The sequence below is a fragment of the Rhineura floridana genome, chromosome 1 (genome assembly GCF_030035675.1).
Source record: "Rhineura floridana isolate rRhiFlo1 chromosome 1, rRhiFlo1.hap2, whole genome shotgun sequence".
NCBI classification, from domain to species: Eukaryota; Metazoa; Chordata; class Lepidosauria; order Squamata; family Rhineuridae; genus Rhineura; species Rhineura floridana.
In genome coordinates this window covers 82,621,328-82,645,787 of record NC_084480.1, presented here as the reverse complement: position 1 = coordinate 82,645,787, position 24,460 = coordinate 82,621,328, and the positions used below count along the sequence as shown (strand labels likewise).

General features: G+C 39.8%; 1 protein-coding gene across 4 annotated transcripts in view; it reads left to right on the top strand.

Annotated features, from left to right (window-relative positions):
* Positions 1 to 16,854, top strand: part of ZNF608 (zinc finger protein 608) — a 146,354-nt gene extending 129,500 nt beyond the window's left edge. For 3 of the 4 annotated variants that reach the window (XM_061625100.1, XM_061625089.1, XM_061625081.1), the window contains exons 4-10: positions 5,406 to 5,493; positions 6,239 to 8,663; positions 11,203 to 11,620; positions 12,121 to 12,293; positions 13,797 to 13,950; positions 15,192 to 15,273; positions 15,920 to 16,854. In XM_061625100.1, coding sequence (XP_061481084.1) covers positions 5,406 to 5,493; positions 6,239 to 8,663; positions 11,203 to 11,620; positions 12,121 to 12,293; positions 13,797 to 13,950; positions 15,192 to 15,273; positions 15,920 to 15,926 — 3,347 coding nt within the window. In that variant the 3' untranslated portion in view covers positions 15,927 to 16,854. Of the gene's footprint in view, positions 1 to 5,405; positions 5,494 to 6,238; positions 8,664 to 11,202; positions 11,621 to 12,120; positions 12,294 to 13,796; positions 13,951 to 15,191; positions 15,278 to 15,919 lie in introns of those variants that run through there. The other variant, XM_061625109.1, reaches the window with a different exon arrangement.
* The last annotated feature ends 7,606 nt before the right edge of the window (positions 16,855 to 24,460 follow it).

The window sequence follows — 24,460 nt, the reverse complement described above, 5'->3', positions numbered from 1 at the left end:
GTTTATACCACCACCTCTCTGTTATTAATACTTCCTACTAAATTCTGTTCTCCCTTTGTAATAATTTGCTTGTTTATGTTAATTCCTTTGATTAGTAGAGAACAAATCTAACTTTTCAGTGTCATGCAAAACAAGGCAAACTCGGTTGAGGGGAAAATTCAGTGCCATTGCAAGCTAGCTGGGAAATTGTGCATAGTTGGATGATAGACCACCTGAAGATCCAATACTTGTGGTGGACAAGAATCACCATGCATACAAGGTAATGTTTGCCATTGACATTAAACACATATAGGTCACGTCCACAGCATACATTTGAAGCACATTGCTTCCCCTAAATAATCCTGGGGACTGTGGTTTGTTATGGTTGCTGGGAATCATAGCTCTAGGAGGAGTAAACTACAGAACCCAGGATTCTGGGAGGGGGGACCACATGCTTTAAATGTATACTGTGGATGTGACTATAGCCATACATACATAGATCCAGTTTGTGTTTTTCCCCTACTTTCTTTTTAAGATGACCTACTGTGGACTGTGTACATAGTGTTTATGTAACATGTTACCATGTGCATCAAAGGAGAGCCACATTTCTTCTTGTTCACCACACATATTGCATTTCTGGTTGAGTGATTGTGTAAACTGGCCCTGAGAGTATTTACAAAATGTAAATATTACCCAGAAGCAACTCTGGGCTGCTTTTATATTGAAGCAGAGACAGAGAGTTCTAGTGAATGGAGTATTTCCCTAGCATGTTTAAAATGAGCCTGAATCAAGTCAACAGTAATTCACACGAGCAACTAACTATATGGAGTTGTTCCCAGGGCCGGCGCCAAGCATGACTGGGCCTTTGGGCACCAGCCTGCCCCAGGCCTGCAACATCATACTGCCCAGTACTCCCTCCTTATGCAGGCAGTGCAGGGCTTAAATAGGCCTGCCCTCCCCACATACCTACCGCAGCAGGACACTGTGCCTGCCATCACCCAAGATGGGGGGTGTCACAGTCACACCCCCACCATCTTGGGTGATGGCAGGCACGTACGCAGAGCATGCTAACGCACGGAGGTAGGTGGAGCAGGTGGGCTTATTAAAGCCAATGCTGCCTGTATGGAGGGGTTGCCTGGGAGCTCATGCTTTGCAATCTGTAGCAGTGCCAAATCCTGGGTCCCACAACCTGATGCTGGTGAAGATCACAGAGCAGGAGCTCTACTCTCACAGCCTAAGGAGGGCCCTTCTGGGCCAAAGGGGTCCTTGACCAGGGCCCAACCTGGGCAGCCACTGGTGCCAGGCCTGGTTGCATCCCCACAGTTCTGGTTCCTGGCATCAACTGAGCTGCACATTCTGCACTTTCAGGGCTGTTGCTTCTTGGTAAAGTGCAATTCAAAGGATTGAGCCCTGGCTTGTCCAGTTAAAGAGTACTAGATAGCCCTGAGGCCCTGCAGAGCTATTACCATATCATGTTTGTAATGGTGGGCTAGTTAGTCCATTGATCCCATGTAGGGTGCTGTTTCACATCCACAAAAAGAAGCTGTTCATTAACTAATATGGAAGTGTATATCTCTTTACTTGGTTAAGCTGTATTTACTCATTAGGCAGAGTGTCAAATTATCCAGCCTTCGTTTACTATTTAAAACTATCCAGAAATAGTTGTCATATTATACTGCCACTATAGCTAGCATGGATATTTCACATTCCACCATGCATCAGAAACTCTTGCTTAACAAGGTTTTCATGGCAATACACAAAACAGTCGGAGAGAATCCAGAGTTGAAAGTCTAAAATGAGTAAAATAATCCACACTACTGTTCGACTTTTTTCTGTCAGTGGTCTCATAGTTTGTTGAAATTAACTAAAAATCAGTCATGTTATGGAATACCTGTAATCAATCCTATTACTGACCTTGCCCCGTACTCTGACCTTCATCTTCTGCAGTTTAAAAGTTTTAAAAAATGCTTGGCTGATCTTTAATTGATGTAAGAAAATTAACATTGGAGTCTATGATAGCACAGGCATGCTCAGTAAGAATCAACTGTCAGTTTTCTAAAAGCCAGACTAACAGCTGTTTGGCTTGGCTTATCAGGAGGCCACACCCACTCCAGACATTTATTCCGCTTGAAACAGTCCTGGCTTCCCCCAGAGAATCCTGGAAAGTGTATTTTGTGAAGGGTGCTGAGAGTTGTTAGGACACTTCTATTCCCCTGACAGAGCTCCAGTGGCCAGAGTGGTTTAACAGTCAGCCTCTCTTCTGGTGATTGTAGTTCTATGAGGGGAATAGGGTGTCTCCTAACAGTTCATAACATGACTGTTTAAAGTGGAATAAATATCTGGTGTGGATGTGGCCAGGGACAGCTTTGATTTAAATTTGGGTGGGAGACTACATGTGCCTGCTGTAGAATAATAAGGTGGGGGAAACGCTGAAAAACAATGATATTATTAACAGTGTTTTCCTTTTGAAAAGGAAAGGTGGTTTCCCTCTGCCCAGTGCTCACCCACCTACCCACCTGCCTTCTCCTCTCCCTCTTCCTCCCCCCTCCCTGTCTCTCCACCAGGTCAGTTTCATTTATGCTAAGCATGATTTCACAGAAGTAAATCCCACTGAACTGAATAAGCATGCAAATAATCAAACCTGCTGTTCCCTCCCCCTCCCCCTATCGCCTCCCCTCTCTCCCCCTCCCCCATTCCCCTCCCCTCTCTCCCCCTCCTCCTATCCCCTCCTCTTGTCTTCCCCTCCCCCCTTTGGAGTCACAGTCCTGGTTGCAAGTGTTGCCACCATTCACCATATGCTCAGAGGCATGTTACCAAATTCTTCCAAGCTAGATAGGAAGTGGATTGGACTCTGAAAGACCAACCCAAATTATGTTTGCATTTTTACAAATTTGTAGGGCAGTACAATATCTCGGAGAGGAGATCAGGTCCCCTGGTACATTCACTATAGCTTCCCAATTTCCCTGCTTTTTAAAGTTTTCCTGCTTTTTAAAGAAATATTTGCTGGCTATAGGTACGTTCTTAAACGCAAAGATTTTTATCCTATTAGTGAATATTTGAATAGTTCACTGATTTCAGACTTCACTTCAGACAGTTAGTCCCAATTTCTTACCCAGATCTAATTGCTTCTCTGTATAAATCACCATTTTGTAAATGTCACTATTGTAGGCAAATTTAGTTTTTTTGTGATCTGAATAACAGTTTGAATGCTGTCTTCATTGGGTTGTATAGGAACAGAAAACAGTTTAGCAGACAGTAACCTTTCATCATGTTGACAAGCCTTGTTAGAGCAAACAAACCAGAGTGTGATTACAGAAGCAGGAAGCGTTTAGGCAAGCCTCTCCAGTCGCTGAGATTATCCCTGGCTCAGTCCCTTCCCTTCCCCCTCACCCTGTTGCCTATACCTTTCAACGTTACATCACTATTTTCCTTTGAATCTTGCTTTTGGTGGCCTGTGCTGCAGTGCTCAGCCCAGCCAATCAAATAGCAGTGTTCCCAGTATGCACTGTCCAATCCAAAGCCTGCGTTTGCTGGAAACATGAAGCCCTTAGGGGAAGGCAATAACAAAAGCCTTTCACTGCAGACAAATGTTAAGTGTCTGTGCAGACTTTTTCTGTTTTTAATTTTATTACTCCAAGAATGGAGGGTTTGTTGTTTCTTTCATGTTTCCCTTTCAAGCAATTTTAATTATACATTTGTGCTACATCAGAGACTTCAGGAACAAAGTGATTCAGCCTATTGCATCTAAAGCTTAAAATGCAGTAACCTTCTGGCAATACAAATATATTCCAGTGCTGCAAATTTAGCTGAAATGCTGAAGAATTTTAAGCAGTTGGAAAGGTCTCTGACACCACACACGGTTCCCGAGAGAGCAAATGATAAGAAAAATAGAGCACTTTTTGTCAATAGTTTTATCGGGTGTCTTCCCCACACACACACTTTTTTTAAAAGATAGGAATGAAATGTTTTTTTTCAGCTGTTAAATATGTAAAAAGCACACACAAAACCCAAAAGATGTAAGTAAGTTGAATTTTAATTGCTTTAGTAATTCCAGTCAAGGCTTTTATTTTATTTATGTTTTAAAAAGACTGAAATCAGGATAAGTACGCTACATGGTATCCTACTGTCATTTAACAATGACAAGCGAAAACCATGCAGGGAACCATTTTTTCCTTGATACATTGTTGAAAATGCTGAAAGGAAATCCCTTCTTCCCTAGTACTTTAGCTAATAGCGTTTCAAAATACTTTCCTGCTGTTAAAAGGGCCCTGAGGAAATAAGTTGCAGGTTACTTGTTTTCTTTACATTGGTGTAGCAGTCTGGGGAAAGGTTTAATGCAAAATTAGAAATCACACTGGTGACGTAAAGTGAGCCGACAAGCTGGAGGCATGAGGCATGACTTCATCATTTATTTATTTACTTATTATTTCACCAGTTAAAAAGCTGGAATTGGAGCTCAGAGACGTAAAGGTCTGTTGTGAGGTAAAAACTCATTCAGACTCATTCATGGTGTTAAATATTTAGAAAGAATTTCTTCATAGCTAAATTATATCATTGCTTCAGGTTTTTTTGATCATGGATTTAAAAATTCTAAAAACAGAAATGACTGTTACGTGTAGACATAATCATATCTGATGAATTAACAGAGTTTTTGTTCTTTATCCCAGTTGTAAATTGTTTTTATTTGTGTGAGCAGTGCTGAAGAGATCTGATAATCTGTTTTTGTTTGCTTAATAAAGAATTGCAAAAGAATATTTATTGGCATGCAGATTTTCAGTTTGTATCTTTTTCCTATAAAAATAATCTATGAAGCTTTAGTAAGGCAAAACATTTGAAACCGTTACTATGTGCTCTTTTTGAAAAATGTTTCTATTTAGATTCTGGTTAAGATAAATGAAGGGCATCTGGTATCAGCCTGTAAATAATACATAAAGGCTGTCTGTCTTTAATGCTACATTGTAGTGTGTGTAATGCATAATGTGTCTTTATCGTATGTATAGTTTCAGATAAATAAAATCATTAATGTATTTCTGCAGACAAAGCAGATTCTCCACAACTCACCTACTGCTTTAAGGACTAGGTACTGGTGCTCCATTTATGCTACCTAACTGCCAGACAAAAGCAATTATGTGCAATAATAGCAAAATTAGGAGGTGACTGTTGCCTTTTTACAGCAGGACATAGCAAAAATCATTTCCTCCTCACAGTTGTATCTTGATTACTCTCTTGCTGTGTCTTCTGTGTGTGTGTGCGCACACACACTCTTGCTGGTTTTTAATTGGAGGTCAGTGAATCCAAAAAAGAGGAAGCTTGTAAGCCACAGCCTTTGAAATCAAATGAGAAATGCAGCTCTGTTCCCCCCCCTTATTTTTAAACAAAGTTCAAAAATGTTCTGTGATAATCTTTTACTTCTCTCCCATTTGCAGGTGTCCTAGTTGTAAACGTTACATGGCGAAATAAAACTTACGTTGGAACGTTGCTTGATTGCACAAAACATGATTGGGCTCCTCCCAGGTAAGAGACATTGAATCTGTTTTTTTTCTGCTTTCTTCTCCAGTCTCTGGCATGAAAACTGGGCAAAGACTAATAAAAAAACACAATTCCATGTAACTGAGACGTGTAAATCGTCCATTAGGTACAGTAAAATGTAGGCATCAAGGGGATTTTTTTCCCTGGTTTTGAAACCAACACAGTTAGGCACTTCCTCTCATGCCTAAAGAACTGTAGGACAGGGCCTGTTGTGGGTGCCCCACCTTCTGAGGTGTCGTGGGTGATAACCAGCTAAAGGGCCTTCTCCATTGTCACACTTGCTTTTTGGAATACTTTCCCAAGAGAGGTTTAGCCTAATTAACTCCGTCTCTGTATATAGGAGGTTAATTGAGACCTTCCTTTTTGAGAAGGCTTTGTGATCTCAATGGTGTTGTTTCTACTTGTTATTTGTTTCTGATTTCATTACTCTTTGTATATTTTACTCTTGTTTTATTGTTAACTGCTTTAAAGTCTTTATTTTTTGGCCAGGAAGCAGGGTATAAATGTACGTAATAAACAAATAAAATGCTCCAAATATGCACATCCTGTTCCTCTTCCTTTTCTTCTTTTTAAGAGGATGTTATCAAAGTTTCTTTTCTTTTTAAGGACTACTGTGTTTCTTTATGGCTGCATGTTGATTTGATATGTACTTAGTCCATTGTTGATGGCATGCATTTATTTTGCTTCATTCTCTTATGTCTACCCAATTCTGAACCCGTTATTTACGCAGGTTTTGTGAATCGCCAACAAGTGACCTGGAAATGCGAGGAGGTCGAGGCAGAGGTAAACGAGCAAGGTCTGCAGCAGCTGCAACTGCGCCAGGGACTGATGTTAGCTTTACAGAGTCCAGAGGACTGCAGACCAAGAACAGAGGTGGTGCCAATGGAAAAGGGAGACGGGGCAGCCTTAATTCAAGTGGCCGCAGGACACCCCCAAACTGTGCCATAGAGGATGTCAAAGTCAGCCCCTTGTCCACCAATAAAAGGAAAAATAAGCCACCCATGGAGCTAGACTTGAACTCCAGTTCAGAGGACAATAAATCTGGAAAGCGTTTTCGTACTACTTCTAGAAGCACTCCGACCACTCCCCAGGGGAAACCAGAGATGACTTTTTTGGACCAAGGCTGCTCTTCTCCAGTGTTGATTGATTGTCCCCATCCTAATTGCAACAAAAAGTACAAGCACATAAATGGGTTAAGGTATCACCAGGCTCATGCACATTTAGATCCAGAAAATAAACTGGAATTTGAGCCCGATAATGAAGACAAAATCTCCGATTGTGAGGAAGCACTCAGCAACGTGGCACTTGAATGCAGCGAGCCAAGCACAAGTTTCTCACATTTTGATCAGTTGAAAGCACCTACATCTCCTTGTTCCCTCAGTACACCTGGGACACCAAAGGGGAAAAGGGAGCAGGCTAATAATGGCAAGAATTCTGGCAAAAAGAGGGGCTTGAGCAGTGACCTGAACAGCCTACCAGTCATTTCTAATATGACTGTGACTTTGGAGAACTGCTCAGTGGCTGACAGCAGTTTGGCAGCTGAAATGCCAAAGCTGGAGGCTGAAGGTCTAATAGACAAGAAGAATCTGGGAGACAAGGACAAAGGCAAAAAAGCCAGTAACTGCAAAGTGGATAAAAACCTTTCAAAGCTTAAAACTGCCCGACCCATTGCACCAGCTCCAGCTCCAACACCACCTCAGTTAATAGCTATACCCACGGCAGCCTTTACAACCACCACTGCCGCTACAATACCAGGATTGCCCTCATTGACAACTACTGTTGTGCAGGCTACACCAAAGAGCCCTCCGCTAAAACCTATTCAACCAAAGCCCACCATCATGGGAGAGCCGAGCACCGTAAACCCAGCTCTCACATTACTCAAAGACAAAAAGAAAAAGGAGAAGAGAAAACTGAAGGACAAAGAAAGCAAAGAAGGTGGAAGTCCTAAAATGGATTTGAAGCTGGGAAAGTTGGAGGACACAAAGGGGCCTGGGAAAGAGATTGCTGGGCATTTTTTAAAGGAGCATCTCAGCAAGAATGAAGTGTTAGCTAATGGACTGTCAGAGTCTCAAGAGAGCAGGATGGCAAGCATTAAAGCCGAAGCTGATAAGGTTTACACTTTCACAGACAATGCACCCAGCCCTTCTATAGGAAGTGCCTCCAGAATGGAATGCAGCACTTTGGTGAATGGGCAGTCTTCAATGGCGCCACTGCATGTGTTGACACAGAATGGGGCAGAGGGTGTAGCTGCTAAAACCAACAGCCCTGCTTACTCTGATATCTCTGACGCTGCCGATGATGGTGGTTCTGACAGCAGGTCAGAGGGTATGAGGTCAAAGGCCAGTTCTCCTTCAGATATTATTTCTAATAAGGACAGTGTTGTGAAAGGACATTCCTCAACCCCAGTACAACCACCCCAAGTAAAAGAACCCCATTCTCCCTATTACCATGGCTACGATCCTTATTATTCTCCAAGTTACATGCACTCTGGACAGGTCAGCACCCCTGCGGCTGGGAACAGCAATAACACACAGGGACTGAAGATCAAAAAGGAGGCAGAGGAAGAGGCCGAGAAGAAAGACAAGGCAGAGCCGACGGAGTCCAAAAAAAGTGATGCCAATTCCACTAATTTACAACCTCAACACCAATCAGTAATAACTCAGAGGCATCCTGCACTAGCCCAGTCACTTTACTATGGCCAGTATGCTTATGGGCTTTACATGGACCAAAAGTCTTTAATGGCCTCTAACCCTGCTTATAGGCAGCAGTATGAAAAATATTATGAGGACCAGAGATTGGCAGAACAGAAAATGACACAAACTGGGAGAGAGTGTGAAAGGAAAAATGAACTCCCCCTAAAAGATCTGGGGAAAGATGATAAGCTGAAAAACATCCCCTCTGCTACTATCTCAAAAGCGCCTTCAACTCCTGAGGCCACTAAAAATAACACTAAAATAGGGTCATTGGTCCCTAATAAAACTGAGGAGACAAGCAAATCACAACTTCTTTCCAATCATCAGCAACAGATTCAATCTGATAGCTTCAAAGCAAAGCAAATGGAAAACCACCAGCTTATAAAGGAGGCTGTTGAAATGAAATCAGTTATGGATTCTATGAAACAGACTGGAGTAGATCCTACTACAAGGTTTAAACAGGTGAGACTTTTTTGGGTCCAAATGATTGCAAGCCAAGATCATTCATAACATGTGGTCAAAGGATTTTGACACACATTTAGGCTGCAGTCCTGAAAGGAAGTTCCATTGGTCATAGTGGGACTTCTGCACAGGATTGTGCTACTAGTGTATTTTTTCTTGCTTGGCATTGTTTAGTTTGTGAGTGAAAAAGTTAGTTTCCAGTTCTCAATAGCTGCAAAGACAAGGGGGGGGATATGCACGTCTCATAGTACCCTATAAAAAAGTAATGTTCTCCCATCCTTTTAAGATGAAGGTCTTAAGGTTGTATCTAATGGCTGCCATGAATCCTACTAGTTTGGTTCATCATACCAGTTAGTCAACAAGTATAGAAATAGCCTTAGATGCATTGTAATATGTTTTACCAAAAAAAAAAAAAGTAAAGCTTGAGAGAAAACAATATTTCCATTTTACCAAAAAGAGAGAGTATACTATTTGCAGGAACTTGGAGTTCTGCATTGGCAGTGGTACAAACACAGTACCCAGATCTATTGCCACAAAACCCCAAGTCTGAAATACTTTGACAAACTTGTACAATTTTGCCATTCAGACCAATGATTGTGCCAAATGAATGCAGCCTTCTCCCACTGGAATTTTCAACCAGAATTTTCTTAAGAAAAACTGGCAAAGGGGTTTCATATTTCTTTTAAAGCAGCGCTGGGACTAGGAACTTGTTTAATTTTTAAAAGAAATTAAGAGAATTAATTTCTGCTCCATTTCACTTCAGGCTGCCATAGTCTATGCTGTGTAGGAAAACACAGCCATGGAAATTGCCATGGCTTTGGCTGTATGTTAGAATGAATGACGTTTGTTCAGTTCACCACACAGCTCCTGAAATATTTGTGATGTATGTTTGTTTAGTGTAGTGTGAGCATTTTTGTTTTCTGATGCATATCACCCACAAGCTTGTAGCATTAATATGGTTGATCTAATAAAAGGCTATGGCTGCAATCCACAGAACCATACAACCAGCTGTGCATTCTGGACATCTGAAAGCCCAGGAAAAGATAGAAAAAGTGCTAGTATTTTCAGTGATTCATTATTTGATGAGATGAAGTTTTGGTATAAATAAATATGGGTTCAGGAGAGCTAATGTAATCTGTAGTTACTATGACTGTTGCAGTCTGATCCTCTGCATGCTTACTGAGAGACAAGTCTCACCAAGTTCAGTGCAACTAATCCACTATGTAGCAGCCTTCACCAACCTGGTGTTCTCCAGATGTTTGGGGCTACAACTCCTGTAGTTCAAAATATCTGGAGGACACAAAGTTGGTAAAGGTAATGATGGTATACTGTTGAATATATAGCTGTTATTATATATAACAGGACACCCAGATGTATTGCTACTCCTTAATTGCATTATAAGGATGTTTATTTTCTCAGCTTTTTCTCCAAAAATACAAGTTTCTTCTGTTTCTGCATGATAACGCTGAAGTCTATGTACTTCATAGTTTCCAGGGAGCTATTTTAAATGCTACCCATGGCTTGGGCATGCACAGTGGGATGTGGGTTGGGTTTTTTTACTAGTTTCCTTTGAACAGCAAACCCCAGTGCCATATCACAGACTGCTTTTAAAATTTCCTCAGTTTCAAAAGAGGGTTAGCATGAAGGGTGTGGGCTGTTATGTGAGAAGCAAAATCCTTAAAGCCTCCTTGACTGTGCAGAGCTACCCATGCAGCTGTTGGGCTCCTGGCCAGTCTTCCTAAACCCAGCAAATAAAACCTTCCTTTTATTTACTTCAGTGTTGACTCTCTGTTTTAAACTTTTCTTTTCCCAACTGGCAAAAACTAAGATATCTGTATATATGTTATACTTAGCTTCTTTAGGGAGCAGTGGCTTGCAGCTCCATCTCTATCATGGGGTATATTTGTAATTATTGTTTGGCTAAAAATGAGGCAGTTATATTAAAAAATGTCATAAATACACCAAACTATACCGTTGTATCTGCCAAGTAATGCATTTAATGTGTTAAAGGAGTAAAGTTATGTTTGTTTTTTTAACCAAATATATATTTAATTTTTTTCTAAAGGTTTACCTGTTGGCTTCAAAAATACCAAAACTGTTTTATCTCTATGGCAGGCAGGACTTTTGTTTCTCAAAAAGTGGCCTCCTGCCCTGTATGACAAAGTACTTTTGCAACTTAAAGGAGTCTCAAAAGTGATATGTGACGTGGCAGAGAATCTGCAGTTCAATGAATAAAGACAGAGGCTAAAGTAGCTCTCTGGATTATGGACACAGTCTATTTTACTCATTTATTGCATTCATATCCTATTTTCTCTAAGGAGCTCCAGGTGGCATACATGTTTCTCCCTCTCCTCCCCACAACAACCCTGTGAGGTAGGTTAGACTGAGAGGCAGTGACTGGCCCAAGGTCACCCTGTGAGCTTCACAGCTGAGTCTCCCAGGTCCTAGTCCAACAAACTTCTGTGGATCAGTCTGGTTGTGAAGATTCTTCTTTAAGCATGTAAACTGAGAACAAACTTTTCTCTCCTCCCCATCTCAGGACCCAGATACAAGAACATGGCACCATTATGTATATCAACCAAAATACCTTGATCAGCAGAAAACAGAGGAACTGGAACGTGAAAAAAAGTTAAAAGAAGATAGCCCCAGAAAAACACCTAATAAAGAAGCTTCCTTTTCCAGCCTTCCAGTCTCAATAAATAGCATTAAAGAAGAACCTAAGGAGATCAAGCGTTCTGATTCCCAATCACTGGAGGAGAACAAGATGAAAAATGATGATCGAAAGACTCCTGTAAATTGGAAGGAGTCGCGGGGTGCTAGAGTGGCTGTTTCCTCTCCAATGACTCAGCACCAATCATACATACAGTACTTGCATGCTTATCCTTACCCACAAATGTATGATCCTAATCATCCTGCATACCGTGCTGTGTCTCCTGTTCTCATGCACAGCTATCCAGGTATGTACTGAATACAGCTAGATAGATACGAATAGGGCAGCAGGCCTATCTATTTTGACACTGCCTGTTAGCAGCAAAGGAAAATTAGAAGCTTCACAAATGACATTTGTTTTGCATAGTTCTAGAAGTGAAATAGATTTAACAAGCTGTTACTTTTTATGAACTGTCAACATTCCCAGATACAGTTTCCACATCCAGTGACATTCTGCTATGGCCATTATACTGACAGATAGTTTATTGCCTATAAAAATATTCTAAGCACTTACTGTCAGAACCATTATAGTTACTATTCCTTTCACTGAAGAGGATCCATAATGTTTGAAGGGGCTCTAAGCTCAACCTCCTTATAACCTCCATTCATTAGGTTGAATTAGCTGGGGTGGGTGTGGGAAATCACATTGCATGAATACAACTTTTGTAATATGAATTTGATGTATTTGGAATTGCCTGTCCCCAAATGTAAACAGTAACTTGATATGGCATTTATTATTTATCTACAGGGGCCTATCTCTCGCCAGGATTTCATTATCCTGTTTATGGAAAGATGTCTGGAAGAGAAGAGGTCGAAAAAGTCAATACCAGCCCTAGTATCAGCGTAAAATCAACCACTGAATCTAAAGCACTGGATTTGTTACAGCAGCATGCCAACCAGTACCGCAGCAAGTCTCCTGCTGTAAGACATCTCTTGTTGCTAAGATTTATACACATTAAGGATGATTAGAATTGGAGGTGAGAGGGGACATACTTCTGAAGCAGGGCTGAGATTTCAGCATGCTCTATATGTACTAATACAAAGGGCTCTATTCATCATCAGTCCCACCAGGTTTTTCCTTCTATGTGACCCCAAATCCTGCTTCTTCAGAACCTCTGTTATAAATATTGCTGAATCCCTTGGTTCCTAATATCTGATAATACATGTGCAGTATCATAAAATTAAGCAATGAAAGCTCTCAGATGACAGCAGTCATGAGAAACAATGTCCATGGAAACAAGAGGGCTACTTGGCCAGCTGATCATAAAGTGTAGCGTAGCTGTGGTTTTAAGTAAATGTAAACAAAAATTATTATTATACCACTTAAGGCAAAAATAGGCTTCTAAGCAGTTTCCTGTTGTAAGTCAGAAATGATTCATTTTTGCAAAAAAAAGAAAAGAAAAAACTTTACGGCTGAAGTGCACTAATTTGGAAACAAAATCAGACCTACTGATAGTTGACACTGGCCCAATTCACACATCATACATAGTTAAAAACAAACAATGCTTTAATACAGATGAGCAGTGTGCTGGTGCACCCTACTGAAAGGTTTTTGCTAACATTCCTCCCCCACTCTTCTCCTGCCATGCCACCGGAAACATGCCAGAATCTGGCTTGTCATGTCATCCAGACTTGGGTTCATGATTTGTTTCTCCCAAACAAACCATGGGTAGTAGGTCAAGATCAAAGTGCTCGTGGTTTGTTCGGAGAAAAACAAACCACAAGCCCAGGACAGATTCAAATGTCACAACAAGCCAGCCTCTGGTTTGTTTCCTTGAGACATGGCATGCCTGGGAAAGGAGCACAACAGGAACTTTTCAGCAGCATGCATCAGAATGCTTCACATTTAGATCAAACTATAGGGTTTTTTTAACTATTGTTTACCATGACGTGCAAACCAGGCCTATATGTTACATTATATCTATAACTTCTTATTTTAGAACAAATAATGAGATAAGCTTAGTAGACTGATTTGAGCAATTCAGGAGCCAAGTTAAAAGAGGCATATAAAAATTTTAAATTTTTATATTCCAGTATGAATTGGATAATCTGTTTTATTTACCCATCCCAAGATGCAGCACTGGAACACACACACATAGATACACCAGAAGAAATACAATAGTCTCTTCTGCACATTTCTTTGTTTTTGTCAATTTCCCTATCAAAGTGTTAAAGTTGTGTCTTTTTAAAGAAGTCAGACCACATTTTAATTGCTGAAACAAAACCCACTTTCCCTAACCTTTGATTAAAACAGTTTTTTGCCTCTAAGGCCAGCTGAGGCAGCACTATTCCTAGTGAGGAATGAAATCTGCTGAAGCATGGAAACAGCCTGAGTCAAAGAGAAAATTACAACTATGTGATCTTCAGATTGTGATCATCTGTGTCCTTAAGTAAAACATTGTTTTAATACCTTTTTGTTGTCAGCCTGTGGAAAAATCTACAGCTGAGCGTGAAAGGGAAGCAGAGAGGGAGCGAGATCGTCACTCTCCCTTTAGCCAACGGCATCTTCATACACATCACCACACCCATGTCGGAATGGGTTACCCACTAATTCCAGGTCAATATGACCCATTTCAAGGTGAGCAGCATTTTCCTGCTTGGGAACCATTGAGGAATAACACACATCTACAAGGAAGGATATAATCTTGCAAATTCAGTTTTTCTATGTCTTGCATGGCTCTATCTCTTTTTTTAAAAAAGCACTGTTAGTTTCCTTGAAGTACTAGGTAGCCTGTTATGAGTATTGTGAACTTAAACTAATAAGAGACAACCAAAGGATTTTTTTTAAAAAAGCGTTTTCTACAAATTACCTTGGATAAAGAGCATTATATGGAGTAAACATTTTTAAATATAGGAACATGGGAAGCTGCCTTGTACCAAGTCAGATAGTTAAGTCAGTATTGTTCACACTGACTCTCTTGAGCCAGAGACCTTCCAAGTCCTTCCTGGATATGGGAGGGACTGACCCTGAGATATTTTGTATGCAAAGCATGTGCTCTACCACTGAACAATAGCCCTTCTCCAAAATATGTCTTTGGAAAAATTGTATGTAACAAAAGGGGCCTAGCAGCCAGCCTAAAACTCTTCCAGCTCCAGAATTAGGTCTCTATTTATTTAGCTGAGTACACATCACATATTAATGGAGGTGCAGATGGGTTCACGGTAAGATACATACGAGAGTTTTTTCCATCACCCCTGTAGTCTAGCAATATTAAAAGGAGATTTTTCTCATATTCAGAAAAGAGTCACTATAGCATTTGCAGCATAAATAGCATTAATTCATAATGTTCACTCAGTGCCTTAGCAGTTCCTTTCTTTCTTGGTGGAAGTCTTGACTGTTTCAAAATGTAATTCAATGGTTCCATACGCCTTATGGGATACATTATGTGCATTCAAAAGGAAAACGTTAAAATGATAGCTATTATGAAAGTATTATGTTCTGAGTAGCTACCACATCATTGTCGTGACTCACTGTGACTTTTGATTCTTGTTGTTTCCTGGTGCCTATTATTTCTACTGAGCTTCCTATTCAGGAATTCATACAAGCCATTTAGCACCATGCAGTGCAGTACTTGGAAAAGAATACAAGAAGGCAGAATGCCCTCTTCCCTTATAAAATGCCTATTAGGTGGAATCTTAAGAAGGCATGCTGGTTAGAGCAGGCGGGCAGGTTTTTCTCCTTCTGCACAAAGTGCAGCGGTGCTGTTGTGATTCATGTGTTGTTAAAACTGAAGTCTGTAGCTATTCTCAACTGTCTTGAGGACCCGCAAACTGAGGAAATGCATCCATTGAGATATACTGTTTTCACCTTTCCTCCAGGGCTGACCTCTGCTGCCCTTGTTGCCACTCAGCAGGTGGCTGCTCAGGCATCTGCATCTGGTATGTTTCCTGCACAAAGAAGGTAAATATTCTGTATACATTGAGTTACACTTATACATACATCTTAATAAGGAGGAGAAAAGGCAAACTGCAATGGTTGAGAGTGGAGGCTACATAGGCTTGAATCTTTATTGGGCAGATGCTTTGTTTCGTTAATAGCAGCATAATTGTACTCACGGTAACATTTTCCATGGAGCGGTTACCATAGCATAGATAACTAATTGCTGAACAAAACTATGTATTCCAAAATATTTGTGTATATCTTGCCCATCATGTCAAAGCAAGTCATTTAAAATTCTGTGGAATTTTAATTTTAATTCTGTGCACTCTCATGTGCATCTCTTTCTGATGTCTTCTAGTATTTGTAAGAAATCATGTATTAGCAGAAAACTAGTTGCAGCACTTTCAATTCACATCATATGTGATTTGCATTTCTTTGTAAATAATTTATCTGCTTTTAAATAGGATTACTTTTCAACATTTCAGAGGAAATGGAAACCTTATATATAATTAAATGTAAGTTAATTCAGAGCAGCTTTTAATGTCAAAGTCTTTCAAGTGCTGCTATAACTCATGATCTTTTTACCCTTCATTTACTGAGATTGTTGACTTAAATGATTGAAAATACATTGTTCTGAAATAATCTCTGGTTTTCTTTTATTTTTCAGAGAATGATAAATTTGGAAATGTACATCATCATGTGACTGGATCACATGAAAAAGGCGCTTTATTACAGACATCAGTTCCATGGTGTTCATTTGAAATGCCTTAATGGCAGGCAAAAACCAGTCATTTCATTTTTGTAAATTGCAGATTTTTATCACAGAGTAACAAATGTTGCTGTATTTAGACTTCTGTGTGTTTTTTTTTATATATATATATGCTTATATAAATATATATATATATTCTTTACTTTTTTGTATCTGTAATCAGGCTCACACAAAGGGTCTGCTGCTAAGTTGTAAACCACAAAGTAAATGAAAAGAAGCGTATTGTCTTGTTGAGAAAACGTTAATGGTTTTTGTTTTTTTGTTTTTCTTCCTTTTACTTTTTTAATTGTAAATAACTAATGTTATGTATCTGTATGCCTGAACCTTGCATACCCTTCTAATATTGCCCACAACCCTCAATAGAGGCTAACTGTGACGACAATGACACTTTGGTACAATTTAGATGTCTATTTGGTGGCTCCTATTAAGATGCATCAGTGTAAAATGTTACTGTATTAACTGTTTCATTGTAATTGTGTATTGTGAAGAATATACATTTGGAAGGCATGGGGTTGCCAGTACCACAAAAACTGTGTTGTACATAATGTATAGATTTTAAATGGGGAAATAATGAGCATCTGTGAATAATGAAATGTTCTTTTTATAATCTTGAATGGCAAATAACCCAATAGCCTGCATACCAGAAGACGTCTGTGATTGTTCTATTACTTGAATAGTCCTGCAGTCTTTTTTTTAATGTTTACAATTATCCCGTTTTAGAAGAGAGACTTTAATGCCATTGCCTGGTTACTTGTTTTATGCTGTAATCTAGTTTATTTTATGTAAAATGTATATTGAATGCTTTCATTTTTATACCTGCCTTAAATAATTTGGCAATCAGAATTAAAAAAAAAAGCTGTTTTTGTACTTTCTGGTGTCATACAACTGATTTAGAGGTCATTGGGCATGGGGCACCTTCTAATGTTCACATAAGAACTCCTGACCGAGCTCTGAGAAAGGGCATACACCAAATGAAGGAGAAATGTGAACCCCATATTTTTCTTTCCCTGGCTAAAACCAGCTTGACTCTCAGGCCTGTCTTCTTCAAGTCTAGGACCAATAATTCTGTGGGGGAGCTAGGAGGCACAAGAATTTTAAGAAACTTGGCATCATTGCAGTCATTTGCTCTAATATCAAATTTGGGTGGTTGCATGGTTATCAGTTTGGAACGAAAACAAGGCCACCCAAAAATAAGATAGTGGTTTCTACTCGGAATGTGTACCGGCTCCATGTGTACCTTGAATAATAAGGCAAATTAGGGTGATTTGAATCATGATCTTGCAACCCCAAGTTGGATCACACTGTTAACGAGGCTTGTCGAGGCAGATCAGGCAGTTTCCAATTTTCCAAGTAACTTTGTTGTCTTGACTTTTCCAAAAAGTTAAATACACAACCTTTCCCCCCCCCTTTTTTTTTCTTCTCTGAGGGCGTTCCAGGACAGGGGAACAGGCAGTGTGAAAAAAATGACTTTTCCAGGTTTTTATAATGCTAACATCACCTAGCATGATAGCTCATGGACCTACTTGTCTGAATTTGGCAGGTTTCTTATCCATGCCTTCTTCATGTCCCCAATTTTCAAACTGATTGCTCAAACAAAACTGGGGCAGGGGAACAGACGTGATTTCTGTTTTCCCAACCTAAGCCTGCTGTTCATGCAGGAGAACTACTGCACCTATCTTTCTGAAAATTTCCAGGCTTTATCCCCTCAGAAGTCTCCTTGCCTGCAATTTGTATCCAATTCTGGCAGAAAATTAAAAAGTAGAGACTTTCTTTTTCTTTTTTTAAAAGCATTAAGAGTTGCCTGCATTAAAACCTCTGAGTGGATCTGCCTGAAAATTAGTAGGTGTAATCCTCTGTGTGTGAGAGACTGCAGATTTCATTAGCTGGAGGGGACAAGACTTAACCTGTTTTTAGATTCGCCATTATAGCCAATGGAGATGAAACAGAACTTTGGATTTAACAGATCAGATTTAGACCCAACAAACTAATCAAATGAGAACACCATAGAGTGATCCAGAAGAGATTGGGCTGCTTCCAAATGCTACAGATGCAGATATCTTGTAGCTGGTTTACAGCCCTAGTTCCTGCATACTTGGGGAACTCCCAAGGGATATACAAGTATGTGAGTTTACTTTTTTTTAAAAAAAAAGGTAACTGAGCTTCAAGGACCTATGGAATTTTAAGAACACATAGATAAGAAATCTAGAGCAGCTCATCTCATTATATGGAGAGGGAACTTCTAGTTTGACAATGAACGTCAAAGACAAACTCCAGTCTCTGCTGCTACCTTTTGTGGTATGGGTGTGGTGCTGTACAATCACAGTTATCTAAAATCCTGGATTTTTCCATTTTTTTTTAATCATTTGGACTATTTGTTACCTGCTCTTTATTGCCATGGGAAATCCCAGAGCAGGATGCAAGACTTTTAAAAAGACAATGACAATGCAATAAAAAAAAATATTAACCCTTTTTAAACTACTAGGAGAACTTCTTTGGTACTAAAACAATAGTCTCAACACTAATACCAGCACATGATTGTGTGAAAAGTGTCTTCAACTGGCACCTAAAAAAGGTCAGCACCAGCCACATTTCAAAGGGGGGGGGAGGTACACAACGGGCATCACTACTGGGAAAACCCTCCTTTGGATTACTGCATAATGGACTTCCATCAACTGTAGCACCACCAGAATTCAGATAACTGGTCAGTTGTCTGCTTTGGATGGGATCGTACACCCTCTGAAAGAGCAGGTTCATAGTCTGGGAGTACTCCTGGATCCATCTTTGTCGCTAGAGGCCCAGGTGACCACTTCAGGTGGTAAGACAGCTGTGGCCATTTCTAGATCAGGATAGCCTGACCACTGTTGTCCATGCACTAGTAACCCCCAGGCTGAATTACTGTAGGTCTATGTGGGGCTGTCCTTGAGGTTAGTCCAGAAGCTGCAGCTGGTACAAAATTCTGCAGTTCAACTGCACACTGGGGCAGGGTATTGCCAACATGTTGCACACCTGCTGAAAGAACTGCAGTGGCTATGCATTAGCTATCGAGCCAAGTTCAAGGTTTTAGTTTTGGTGTACAAAGCCCTATACAGCTTGGGAACAGGATACCTGAAAGGTCATCTACCCCTTATATACCCATCTACCCCTTATATACCCAGTCAATCATTATGTTCTGCATGTGAAGGCCTCCTGCAGATACCATCTTATTAGGAGGTCCGTTCCGCACAACATAAGCAGACATTTAGTGTAATGGCTCCTACCTTTGGAATTCCCTACCCTTAAATGTAAGACAGGTGCCATGTCTGTTATCTTTTAGCACCCACTGAAGACCTCCTTCAACAAGCCTTTTAAGTAGAGACCTTATCCCAGTCTGCGTCTGAGTTGGAATTGATTTTTAAGATGTTTTTAAAGCTTTTCAAAAAAGATGTTTTTAAAGATGATTTGTTTTAATTTATTTTAAAGTCTGTTTTTATGACATTTTAGAGTGTTTTTAGTGTTTTTGTTAGCCACCCTGGGCTCCTACTGGGAGGAAGGGCAGGATATATAATAATAATAACCCAGCTGCTACCACTGGGGAAGCTGCAGAGTGCTAGAAAAATGTGGACTGGAAAGAAAAACCACCCTCAGTCACTTCATCATGATGAAGAAAGCTCAACACCTCACACCTACCAAAATGCAAAAGTGTCCCTAAGAATGAGACAGAAAAGGGAAGCCTCTTCGGCAGCAGAAGAAATCTTACAGGAAATGAGAAGACAGATTTCAGCACAGCGCTACTTTTAATGCTTTTTTCTAAGGGCAAATACAAACGATACGTAAAAAGGGCAAACATAAATAATGTCATTTGACAGAGTGCAATGTTTAGCCCAGCAAGACAACCTGACACGATATAGTACAACTTGGAGGCATATTGCTAAAAAATACAGCAAAAACTATTATCTTCTATCCCGGAGCCCACACACTCACGTTTCTGCTAAGCCATAATTTCGCTTAGTGTGATGTATGAACCAGGCTGCTAAGAACAACTCAGCTGGATTTGACTGAAGGCCTATCTACCATTGTTCTCACAGACCAACCACATGTTTCTGGAAAGCCCATAAGCAGTACATGAGCATAATGCCTCTGATGCTGGAGGTAATAGAGCTATCATGACTAGTAGCCATTGATAGCCTTATTCTCCATGAATTTATCTAATCTGCTTTTCAGAGGAACATAACATTGAACCTCATTTGCCATTTACTTGCCCCTTCACCCATGTTGGAGAGATCTGATTTACTTGGGTCAAAAATTAGACCTCTAATCTTCCAGATTGCTTCCTTTTCTTAAACTTTGGCTACCTTCCAAACCTCTGATGAGATGAATCTTAAAGAACTGCATAATCCTTTATATGTTTACTCTAAGCAGTTTACAAAAAACATTAAAATTACCAATAAAACAGTTGAAAATGAATTTGCCAGGCTCCTCAGATGACCTCTCTAAAAACAATGATGTATATGTGGCTGTCTCTCTCAAACCATCCAGACTGAAGACCAAAACAAAGAATTCATACAGTCTCTCTACAATCTCCTTGTCATCCTTCAATATTCCTTTCATCATCATCATGTTTTATTGTTTATAAAAGCATTAAAATACAGTAGCCACTGAACAGAAATAAAATAAGCAGTACTTTGCCAACAGGCTTGCAATTCCCCAAAAACGATTTGATTCGCTCCCTGGCGGTTGTTTTGCTCCTGATGTATTTAAAGGAAGGTTGGTTGGGCTTCTCTGATTTTATCAATTTTTCTCAGATTCCTTCTTTGCTTGCCTTACTAACTTACTTTTTTTCTTTTTGGCCAGAGTTTGTGCTCTTTGTTATTTTCTTAATTTTAAAAAGGCTTTCTAAATGAAGATTCTTTGACTGTTGACACTTCCATTGCTTTAGTGCTATTTTAGCCTTTCCTGACCATTGGCAATGCTGGTTGAGGCTGATGAGAGTTGTGGTCCAACAACATCTGGAGGCACACTGGTTGGGAAAGGCTGCTTAGTTGGTGCTTTCAGACACTGGCCCTCCAGATGTTTCTAAACTACTGCTCCCATCAGCCCCAGCCAGCATGGCCAATGATGAAGGATGGTGGAAGTTGGAGTCCCACGACATCTGGAAGGCCACAGGTTCCCCATCTCTGCCTTAGCAAAATGCAGCAGAAAAGCAGATTTAAAAAGTAAATATGAGTTATCCTTTGGCTGCATTGAACTCAATGAACTGAATTTTGAGTAAACATGTATAGGATTATACTGTAACTAGGCAGATTGCCACTAAACAAAAGAAATCCTGAATAAAAACAGAGTAGAAGTCAGGTAGGTCTATTTTGGCAAGGACGTCTATAAACATGGGGCTATCAGAAAATGTTGTACTTCAAATCCTAACAATCACACAGAAAGAAACTAAAGAGGGCTCCATCAGGCAATTGCAAAGGATTAAGGAGGCATTCATGAAGAATTCATAACCATTGTTGACAGGGCAGCTGATGGAGATACAAGGAGTACACATGCACCATGTTAGCCTGAGCTAACAGGGAGCCTGAACTCTTAGTTTTCCTGTTTTATAAAAAGTCTATTGGACATCTATAAAGAAAGCAGGGTTGTTTTCACGCAGAGGCTCCAGTTTTGCGGTCCTTTCGGTTTCCAGATGAGTCACCCCAATCTCCGGACTCTTAAAAAATTAAGTTCCTAGATGGTCTGGTTCAAGATATACACCAAAACATCAGCCCTCCCCCCAACTTCTGTTAAATGAGCTTGTAGCTGGCTGCTCTAACCACGCCCTTTCACGTGTGTAGCCAATAAGTGAAGTCAGGCTTGTAATTGACAAGGGATTTGTTGACATCCATGCAATAGCTAGAACCAATTACAGGTCCAGAAACTTGCCTTTTCCTGTTGGTCTGAAAAATCTCATAAACTGAGTAAGTTTATAGCTTTCAGCAGTAGCAAAAGTCCATTTCTTTCTGTGTGAGGATATCTAGAATGGAAGATCACAGCAGGATCTTGGCAAGCATGCATAGTAAACAATTTCAATTGTGATTATAATAAAAGTGTACATGCAGGGGGTTTTGAATTACTTGCAAAAACAGCATACTATACATGTTATCTTTCAAATAATTTTTGAACAGACATGTTTAAAAACTACATGCAGATGATGCCATTACAATGTGTTATACTTTTCTAATTATGAGGAGTCAAATAAGTTTACATTATCCTGGGCTGTTGAGGAGGGCAGTTTATTTGCGTAATTCATAGCCTGTTTTGAAAACATTCCCAGTATGAAGCTTTAATCCTATACTTGCTTTTCTGGGCGTAAAGCTGCAATGCTAACCCCACATACCCAGAGTAAACCCCACTGAATTCAATAGGACTTACTTTTGAGTAGGCATGGTTAGGATTGTGCTGTAAATTGATGGGACTTTTGAGTGAACGTAGCAAAGAATTCTCTTTGTGTTGTAAATCTTTCCCCCTCCAATCCTAGTTTCACAGCAATTAGACAGGGCTTACTTTGGTGTCACTGCTTTTATTAAAAGTTCTGCAGTGACCAACTGGTTTTGAGAATAAACTATTACATGGTGTGTATGTATTTTTACATCTCCAGTGTGTGTATATATGAAGTCTTTCCAATAACCTATGAGGTAGGGTTGGTGAATGGAAAGCAAAGCAGTTCACAACAAAAAATAAATCAATTTAAAACCCAATCACCATAAAAACAAGTATAACAATTGCAAAACAGCTTAAAGTGGCATGATTTTGAATTTTGGGTTGGGTGAATAAAGTTCCTTATCACTTGAGGTTGCAGTCCTGTGCACACTTCCCTGCTTGAATAATCCCCATTGAATACATTGGGACTTGCTTCTAAAAATGCATAGGATTACACTATAAGTATCTTTATAGGTTGTGTAACTAATAAACATCTTTGCCAGTCATGCTTATATAAATATTTCTTCATACTATGCCCCAATAAGTATCTGATTTCACACTATGGTTGTACATTATTATTTCCTCTACATTTTAAGTGTGCCCTTCTTCCTTGGGGTGTTCATGGTTCCCCTCTGTTGTTTTCACCCAGAGAGGTAGATTAGGCTGAGAGATGATGTGCAGCTCATGATCACCCAGTAAACTTTGTAGCTGTTTTCCATTTAAAAAATTAAATTAAAAAGATTAATTAAAATTAAAACTATTTACATGCAGGCAAAGCTTATGAAGTAGATCCACACAGTACATTTAAAGCACAACCAACTCTCATTTAAAGCACATCCAACTCTCATTTAAAGCACATGACTTCCCCCAAAGAATCCTGGGAAGTGTAGTTCCCCCCTCACAGTTATAATTCCCACCACCCTTAACAAAGTACAGTTTCCATGATTCTGTGGTGGGATTCATGTGCTTCAAATGTATGCTGCATGTGCTTTAAATGTATGGTATGGATCTGTGATTCATTAGTGAATTGAAGAGAACAATTTTAAAAGATACTTTTTTGAACAGAGGAAGGGCTATAGCTCAGTGGGAGGACATATGTTTTGCATGCCAAGGTCCAAAATTCAATCTCTGGAAAAGACTATTGCCTGGAAGCCTGGAAAGCCAGTGCTAGTCCAGGTCATAGTACTGAGCTAAATGGTACCAAATGGCTTGAGTCGGCATAAGGCAGTTTTCTTTGTTCCTAAAAGAGGAAAGAGACCCAAGGGCCACAGTGACTCTGAAATGTATTTATGTATTTTATTTACAACATTTATATACTGCTTTATTGTAAAAAAAACCCTCAAGGCAGTTTACAGAAGGAATTAAAACCATAAAATTATTGGCAAAAACAGTTCAAGACAGGTATTTAAAAACATACAAAGTAATAAAAACCAACAATGAATTAAAAACAGATTAAAAACATAATAGCTTCTACATGTCTGGGTAGGCTTGCCTAAACAAAAATGTTTGTAGTAGGTACAAAAAGAGTACAATGAATGTATCTGCTTAATGTCAATAGGCAGGGATTTCCAAAGCATAAGTGTTGCCACACAAAAGGACTGATTTCTTACATCACTAGGGCCCACCCCTGAAATTTCAGGGTTTGGGATGCTTCTGACGTGATAACCCTAAAAGAAAGTTAGAAAGCAAAACGTGGAGGCAATGTCCTACAGAGAAGCTGCTGTTGCTAAGGGCACTTAATCACTGTTGCTAAGCAGTCAGGGAAGGAATGCTGACCACACCCACCTGGGACTTTGAAGGGTATTCTCCCACAGAAGCTGATTGTTGTTGCTGCTAGTCTGACACTGGTGGAGTTTGCCTATGTACTGCAGCATGTTCATTTAAGCATTTTCCTCTGTGCCATCATTATTGTGTTCATTACCCAAACATGCTGCCATTACAGTATAAAACACCATTGGCTACCTCTGTTATGTTTTACTACAAAGTAAATCACTTGAAATAAATGAG